Source organism: Glycine max, chromosome 13, assembly GCF_000004515.6.
Source record: "Glycine max cultivar Williams 82 chromosome 13, Glycine_max_v4.0, whole genome shotgun sequence".
NCBI lineage: Eukaryota > Viridiplantae > Streptophyta > Magnoliopsida > Fabales > Fabaceae > Glycine > Glycine max.
Window position 1 is genome coordinate 19,769,784 of NC_038249.2, and position 9,379 is coordinate 19,779,162.

At 38.3% G+C, this 9,379-nt stretch overlaps 1 protein-coding gene across 1 annotated transcript; it reads right to left on the bottom strand.

Moving 5' to 3' along the window:
- Nucleotides 1-3,987: 3,987 nt before the first annotated feature.
- On the bottom strand, nt 3,988-8,901 carry LOC100785122 (protein SUPPRESSOR OF MAX2 1). The gene is made up of 3 exons (XM_003542243.5): nt 6,815-8,901; nt 5,984-6,281; nt 3,988-5,877 (listed from the first exon to the last, which is right to left on the bottom strand). The coding sequence occupies exons 1-3, from the start codon at nt 8,026-8,028 to the stop codon at nt 4,279-4,281; spliced, it is 3,111 nt and encodes a 1,036-aa protein (XP_003542291.1). The 5' UTR covers nt 8,029-8,901; the 3' UTR covers nt 3,988-4,278.
- Nucleotides 8,902-9,379: the final 478 nt, after the last annotated feature.

The window sequence follows — 9,379 nt, forward strand, 5'->3', positions numbered from 1 at the left end:
TTCTACACCTTATTGATTTAATAAATTTTGCACTCCGACTTAATCATAAATAATTGTTGGTATGTTTTTTAAGCTAGATTAAATGTCCCGTAATGCATCAAAAAATTTGTCTATCTTTTCATAGCATCCACATTTATTATATCTTACACTTTTTTTATTTTTTTAATCTTTTTTCTCAATTATAAAATTTGTTGTAAATTTTGTGTAAATAACATTTTTATGATTGATTACATCATCAACAAAATTATTTATAGTTATTTGTGATTGATTTACTATAAAAAAAGTTTATATTATCTATGTATACACTATTTTCTCATAAAATTATATCCTCTTGCCTTGTCTATTTTGCTCTAAAATGATCTATATCTAAACTTTCCATTGGCAGCACAAAAAGAAGTATACAAAAACTAAGTCTTTCATTTTTTTTTTCTCTCATAAGCATCTTTTTTTGAAAATGATCTTATCGGAGACATCATTAGGCATTAAATTAGACATTTCTTTTGGTGGAAATAACCTTTACTAATGCCACATCGTGAGAAAAAAAAATCTTCTAGACCCAATACCAGTTTATCAAATCAATCCGTTAAACCTTATATCTAACAACAGTGATTAGATTAAGTATGGTTAGGAAAAGCTAGTATGACATGAACACTTACTTTCCATTACTGGTAAAAAAAGAAGTAATCAAGAACTAATGAATCCTTTTTTTCTCTCACAAGTGTCTTTCTTTGAAAATAATCTTGATCAAGACATTGTTAGACTTTAAAATTGAGTATTTCTTTAACGGAATCTTTAAGTTTTATTTGTCACATTGTGAGGAACTAGTTTTTTCTGCCAAACCCAACAATTGTTAGTCAAATCAATATATTAAATAATCTTATACATAGTGACAAGTGATCGATCAGGTTAATTATAGTTAGGAAAAGATATATAGTATGATATGTATGAACACATACCCAATCTTGGGGGATAGAAAGGACAGGGTTGGAAGTCCGGGGGGTTGAACAAATTGGATAGAGAAGCGTGAGAAAAAAGACGAAACATATAATGAGGGGGATGGGAGGAATGAAAATAAAAGAGAAAACATGCAAGGTTAGAAGTCTTAAAGGAGAAGGATAGAGTCAAAAAAGGACAAAAATACGAATTGAATGAATGTGAAGTATGCACCAAGCATCACTTGTCTTGTTTTGGTCACTTGAAACTTTGGTGGAATCGTAGCCCAACTTTCCCCAAAACTACAACCAATTAAGTCATGCATTAATGGCCTTACGTAGCGTTGAAAACTGGCTAGAGGTGGAGACGCGATCCGTAACCGGCTTTTTTCAATGTACAACTCATCGCCGGCCTTTTCTTTCTTTCTTCATTGCTATCTTGGCCTTTTCTTTTCAAACAATTTTGATAATGACGCATACACATAACGGTATAGCTAGCTAGGAACATACATTCTTTACCATCAAGGTTTCTTTTTTTTTTAATTGATAAGGAAATACGTTAACTGAAAATAAAAAATAAAACATTCATTTGTTTGTCGGTAGGGCTGTCTGTTTGGTACTACATGCTCTGTTTCTACGCTACTAATAATAATTGGCACCATTGTTCATCTATTAATGGACATTGGTTAGTAACTAGTAAGTATGAATTAGATAAACATTTGTTTCATTGTGTGCTCTTCGGCCAAACATGTGTGACATGATGGGATAGATGGTGCCACTCCCCGATCTTTCTATTATGTGTACTTGTCTTCATTCATGCTTCCTTACCTTCCTTTATAACACACCGCTAAACCAAGTCTTCCAAAAAATCACACTATATGTTTTTTGTGGCTTTAATATTGTCCCTACCCTCATGCCTTAACTCGATCTGCCATATCTTTTATGAGTTTTACGTACCATTGCTATTATTATATACGGAATCTACATTGAAAGATTAGCTTTTAATTATATTTATGACTGATTTTCATTTCAATATTTATACAAAAATAATTAATTATTCTTCTGGTTTTTACGTCATAAAATTTTACTTTTTTTTATCTACATTGAAATTGCTTAATCCACTTTTAGCAGATTCTACAATGTTACATACAAATTTAAGAACTTTAATAAGTTTTTTCTTCAACTGTGCAATCTTTAGAAGAAGAAGAAAAATAAATCCTACAATTATTAAAATTGGTTAAGAAACGGTTTTTATATAAATTTGTCAAGTTAAAACTATATAAGATTTAGTACTTGAGTTTGAAAATCTCACAAATAACTCTCATCAGAGATATACTATTATAATATTTTATGTGAAAAATAAAAAGAAAAGTTTTCTATGTAGAACTTAAAATCAAAGAATATATTGTCGATAAAGACCAAATTATTGACTTAAAAGAGGCATCGCGACGTCGTATATATATGGTGGTGGTGTCAGGCGGAATCAGGTCTTATTTTCACACTTTTACGTGAGACAGGGAAGAGCCCGAAACTATAGATGCTGCTGCCTTCAAATCAATCATCATTCAGGAACTGGCTCTGGCTGGATTCCTTATACTTTATTTATTCTTTACTTTTAGCTGAGCCTAGCCATCATTTTCCATCTTAAGTTAAAAGTAGTAGCATTTTTTTATATACTTTTTATAAAAATAATTTTACAAATACTAATTTATTTTATTTTCTGCTTCTATATTCTACGAAATAAATAATTACAAAAAATATTTGCAAAATTTAATAAAATTGAGATAAAAATGAAATATTATTATAATCATTCATAAAATATACAAAATAAATAAAAAGAAATAGAACTAACAACAATTACTCATTTATTTAAAGTCTGATAAAATAATTTTAGTGCAATTAATTTTAAATTATTAAACACAATTAAAAATGTATCTTAATGATAATTTTATATTAAAATCTGTATTACAATAAAAAATAATTTTAAAATTGAAAAAAAAAATACAGTTCTTAAAAGAGAAGTCCATTTCCTTCTGTCAACTTAACCAAACCACAAGCAATTCTCTCCTGGTCTTCTTGTGTATTAGGTTAATACATACCATCATTCAACAACTCCAACAGAACCAATAGTTTAATAGCTATTAAATAATAAATAATTGCTATTGCATATAGTTTATTAGAATTAGGCAAAGGGGTGTTTTTTTTTAAACAGGCAAAGGATAATGTATTAAAACGCAGCACAAGCACTGCTATATACAAGTATCATGTTCTGCTGCTTATGGTCATGGTTGAAAGCCTATCAATCTGATTTCTCCTTATCTTTTCAGCAGTGGCAAGTAAACCCTGCAGCTGTGCTTGCATAATTCTCGATCTAGTCGTGTACTTCATGGTGCTTTGCAAGTTCTTGTATCTTATCATATGAGGTTCTCACATGTATAGGCTAAGTTCAGGTCACTTGTACCATGGTAGAGGGGATGTGTTCGTGCTGTTTGGGTGGGTTATTTATATACCCTGTTATGTTTTCCTTTGTACTTTTAAGCACTTCTTGTGCAGTGTATATATATATATATATATACAACACCCACACATATATCCTGTAGCAGACCCAAAAAAAAAAAGTATTGTGGTTCAAATTATACACTGACACCACTGAAGCTATAAATCCCTTCGAAAAAAACCCGAAACCAAGGGACCTAAAATCACCCACCCCTCTAGAATCTTACAATATGCACTGGACAGGTATACAATAAGATACTAGAGATGGAGCCTATTTCTCAGCGACAAAAACACCAACAGAAACCTTATATCTGATATACCCTCACAGACCCCCACAGACACAGAAACATAGACTCTGCATTAAAAATCCTATCAGTCTCAAAAAATCAATAGCAGTAAGCCCCTCCTCAAGTGCAGTACCGAGTGCAGCTATTGTAATATACAAGCTACAGAATTGACTTCCCATTGCATGAAAGAATAGTTAAAAGTTGACTCATAATTTTTAACCATGAACAACAATGAAATGTAATATCATGCCACAATTTATCCAGATTAAAAATTAGGAAATAATGCTCCCTTTTATTAATATAATGATCATTCTCAGTTTAATAAATATACCTATTCTTACAAAAGGGGGAAAAAAAGAAAACAATATAAAGTTTATAACGCAAAAATAAATTAATCTTTTTCTAAGGGAAAAAAAATTGACACCCCCGACAAGAGCCTTGTAACGGTTTTTCCTTGGTTCTACTACGCGTCTTTGACTTATACATGCCAAAGTGTTCTATTTACATTTCTACCACAAAAAAAAACGGATATCACCATTCACCACCACTGTTTGAATAATATACTATTCCCCCACCACTCTCACAGTAGCAGGTAACCACTCTTGGGAGCCCCAGCGATCGGAGTAGCCATCATCTTCGAGCCTAAACAGCATCGAAGAGTTATGGTCATGTGTGGTTGAATTCAAATTCTTTTTCAGTTGGTGGAAACTGGGAACCAACGCTTTGTCCATCCATTCATCAATGGTGGTTTGGCCTAACCACACTCCGCTGGTGATCTTGTCAAGAGCCTCTCCCTGCACTTCAATTGACACCCCATTCCCAACCACAGCAGAGAACCTCTTAATGATGGATGACGAGAAATTCCGGCGTAGGAGATCGAAATTCAAGGGCTTGAAGACAATGGCATCGTCTACAGAATCCAACAGCTCCCGCGGTACTGCTGAGAGTGACCCTCCTACATCATGATTGTTGTCTTCATGTTCCACTGTGAAGTCGCTTGAATTGAGGGAACCATCTCCCCTGCCGTCCTCTGCATCATCAGCAGCTTCATTAAGATCAAACGATAGACCTGAATTCACCTCTTTACGGGGCTTCAAGGACCTGTCTTCATCGGATAGCCAACTGGGTCTTCGTTTTGATGCTCTCTTACCCACTGATATGCGTAACTGCCACCCTCCTTTTGCTAAATTTTCAAGCTTTTCTTCGTCCAGTGGAGACCCGTTTGAGAGGCACCTGAAGTCTTCTGGCAACCAATTAGCAGTGAGGATAAACATGACATTTCCGAGACTGATTTCACGGCCATGAGAATCCGGGAACCGGCCTTGTTCCATGGCTCTTCTTATGCTCCCACGAAGAAGAATGTTGGCTTCATCAATGTCCTCAAGCACGATGACAGAAAGTGGGTTCCTTCTGATGGCCTCTGCTATTCGATCAAGTGCTGTTTTTCCACGCAGATGAGGGGCATCAGAGTCTCCATCCGCACGGCGTTGCGCCAGAGGTATTATTATTGGGTTGGTGGACCCAGATACCAGCTCAGAAAGAGCTGCTGCCATTTTCTTCTTGCCAATTCTATCAGGACCCACGAACAGTAACCATGTGTCACCCTTGGAGCGTCTTTTTCCATTGCCGAGTTTGCACTGGGTCACTGTGGTGGCCACTGCGGATGCTGCATCCTGCTGCCACCATACCTTTTCTGTCAGGCCTTTCAGGAGCTTCTTGAAAGAGTCTGCATCAAGTAGCTTTTTGCTCTGTAATTCATCGAACTTGTCTTGTGACTCGGAAGAGAGGCAGCTCAAGAAGTCATTAATGCCTTCTTTGTGTGTTTCTTCTGGAGTGGCATCAGCTGGCTTTGTTTGCCCAAGGACCAGGTCGGTTGTTACCGGAATTTGCTGTGGGCTGACCACATGCTCTGATGGGTGGATTGGCGTTGGATTTGAGCTCAATTGCAAAGAGGTTCCAAGATTTTTATTCAGTGGTATTTTGGGTTGGAATTGGCGCCCCAGCAAATTCATATTGTATAGGCCAGTCATTGACAAAGAAGTTGGAACAAGTCTCTCTGTGCTCACATTTAGCTGATGAAATTTAGGATGTAAACTCAAACAGGAATCATGCCATTTCTTCTGTATTTCTTGAGTCCTCTTCTTCACATTCACTTCTTGGTTCTATTTAAAACACAAAGAAATACAACAGTTAGAAAGCATGTATTTTCTAAGAAACCCAACAAACAAACAAACAAACAACGTAATTAATTGTTTTAATCAAATTCACCTGAGCCTGATCCATTACTTTGCCGTTATCTTTATTAGTTTTAGCATTCTGTAACCACTGTGGAAGGGACGGTTTAGCTGCCTCTGATTTGAGCTCAGTATCTGATTTCTCAGTTTCTTTCAACATTTCTGCCACTTCTTGCTCGCAGCTCTGCATACATTGTGGGCAACAAATTGATACTGCAGCAGGATCTACGTTCTCAGAGGCACGCCTCAGTGGAGGGATTGTTGTAGTGGACAAGGTCTTTAACGGGGACAAAGACTCGAGCGAAGTACCAAGAAAACCATTGGTCCCAAGCCTGGTTTACAAGTAAAAAATAAAATGGTCACACAATTATACCAAATGCCGGGGACAGAATAAACATGTTCCAGATCAGAGCCTAATCACGCTAACAGTGCTAAGGTAGACAAAAAGCTAAATATCTTCCTGTCTTATAACACTGTCAACAGAAATAGAAACATCACACGTTCTACATTCAAAATGAAAATACGTGGGAGTTCAAGTAAATCCACTGGAGAACAAAAAAAAAAAAAGAAAAAGAACAGAAGCAAAACAGAGCTAACACATCAGACAAGATTCATTCACCAACTGCAATCTCAAGTTGAACTCATTCCATGAAGAATACTCTGAAAATTCCATAATTTTCCCATTCCATCAAACACGGAAAAAATAACTTTAATAAATTAATTTGATCTTGAAACAGAACAACCAGAGAAATAAGAATTTCCCAATACTGAAATTAAAAAAAAAAAGGATGAAATTCGATGAAAGTCCTTGAGTGATGAAAAGGCATTACTAAATTGGAGGAACGAGCAGAAAACAAAAGAATACCTGGGAAAGATTCCAGGGAGGGATGCTCTGGTGGTAATTGGCACTGCCTGAAGATCCCAATCATTTTCCATGGTAGGATGATAAACCTGACACCTCAAATAAGTCTCACAAGTAGCAGTACCTAACAACCAAAGCCTTCCAGCGCCACCCTCGCCGAACTTGCTGACCAACCTCCCCATCTCAGCCACCGCCGCCCTGCCAGCCTCGGCGAGGGTCAGTTGCTGCATGTTACCCAAACCACCGCCAATCCCAAACCCCACAGGCTGCTCCACCAGCCACTTCAAGTCACCCAAGTCAACGAAAACCCCTCCACACCCAGAATTCCCGATCCTGGTCTCAATCAAATCCCCCAACTCCTTCAACCTCGCAGGTATCTGCGCCTTATCACTCGGAAGCTCCTTTTCCAGATGAATCACGTGAGCATTCGCGAAAGCCCCTTCTCCCAATTCCTTGTTCTCAATCTTCTTTATCACCTCCTTGATCGCCGCCTCAGGCTCCGATTCCCCCACCAAGATCGGGTTCCTCTTCTTCGTCCTCAGCAAAATATCCAAAATTCGTTTAACTTCGTCGCCCCTGTGTTGTGCAGTACTCCCCTGCTGCTGCTGTTGTTGCAGGCGCGGGTTCAGATACAAATTCCGCCCCGGGGCGGAATTCACCGGAGCCACCGCGCTTGGCCGGAATCCCAATCCGGAATTAACGGTGGAGGGGACGGCGTTGAGGGACTGTTCGATGGTGGCTTTGACGGCGGGGCTTGAGAAACTGGCTTCTCTCATGACCCTGCTCACGCTGGGGTCGTCGAGAATGGATATGATTAGCTGTTCCAGCTCCACTTTCACCGCGAGGAGTGGCTGCTGCTGTTGCTCAGGGTAGCCGCGGCGCTGGTGGGCCTGGGCCCGCTTCAGGGCAGCCATCAAGGCATTGGAGATTGGCGGCTCCATGGAAGAGCTCGTGTTCTGCGAAGTAGGCAATCGCTCCAGCGCCACGCTGAAGCATAGCTCCAAGGCTCTGCACTGAAGGGGGTGGGAGGAATTGGGGTGCGATTTTATGCAGGCTTGGCGAAGGAAGCCCGAGGGAGAGGCGAGGAGCGTCGCCGCCACGTGGAGCGGCGTGGTTTGGCCGTGGTTTCTCCGGCCGGCCTCCGCGATAGAGTGGTTGAGAACACTGGCCGCCTCCGGCGTTAGGGTTTGCTGGATGGTGCTTAGTCCGGCTCTCATTTCACGGCTGGAACGAATTGAATTCTGTACTGTTGGTAAGGCTCCGGTGAAAAAGAGAGATGAGATGATCCTAGGATTGAATGAATGAAGGGATGAGAGATAAGTGAGGAGAGAGAAGGAAGAGAATGAATATGAATCTTATGAGAGGCTGGGTACTTGCTTGACTTTATGGGAGAAGAGGAAAAAAGGGACGAATGTGTGTGAAACTTTCACTTGGGTCATAAGCCTATGTATGTGTATGAGCGACGAGGGAGGGAGAAAACGAAATTAGTGTGTGGCGAGATAAGATAAGAACACTTCAATATAGACAAGTTCACATTTTCAAGGGTGGAGGATGGGTTGGCAAAACAATCAAACCAAGCTTTTTCACAAACACAAACAAAATCAACAACAAAGTAATACCCTAGTAGCTACCCTGCTTTTAAGTTTCTCTATGGGATCTTCACTTTCTCTCCTCCGCTAAAAAGCTATTTGGAATTCGGAATTCAACGCGAAAAGGAAATATCAGATCCCCTCCTTTCCTCCACCATTTTCTTCTCTCTCCTTTTCTCAACTTACTTTCTATCTCCGTCCATGTCAAACAATAACCAATCTGTCCCGAGGAATAACATACATGAGGGGTGGGGGACGGTGAATATAAAGCTACCTCCTTTTTCATCAACTAAGCAACCAAACTTAACTAATTACCAATATTATTCTATTCTAATAAGGAGAGAAAATAAAATTTAAAAGATTGTTTCTTTATTGTGGCAAGAGAAAGACACGGAAATAGAGAGAATTTCTAGTAAACGGAGAATTTGATGGATGAATGAAAGTACTACTATCGGTTGCAAGGATTTCTGGAGGAAAAAAAAAATGCTTTGTGGACAGAGCAATCTGCTCTCCTTTTTGTGTCATCTTTTTCCCTTCTTTATTATTTTTTTTAATATTATTATCAGACTTGCCTTTCAATATTTCTTGTCTTCATTTTTTTATAATTGAATTTAAAGGCTAATTTGTCTCGACCTCAACAGATTAGTTATGATGGACGAAGCCAAAACACCTTTTTTGCACACCACAAGGATATTAATATTATATTCTCCATTAACCTGTTGTTTAATATTTCAAAAAAAAATAAATTAAAAGTGCTTAAAGATTCTTCATATTTTGAATTAAGTACTGTAGTAAAATAATAATTAAAAATCCTATAATAGACAGGCGTGTCTGATTAAAGAATAGTGAAATGTAAAAACTAAAAAGAAAGATGATGATGGAGAGAGATACTAGTGAGGTGAGGTCTTGGGAGTTTGGATTGACTGGCTTTTTAGTTTTCTCACAGTGGTTTTGTTCTTAGTTTGATGAAACTGTAACA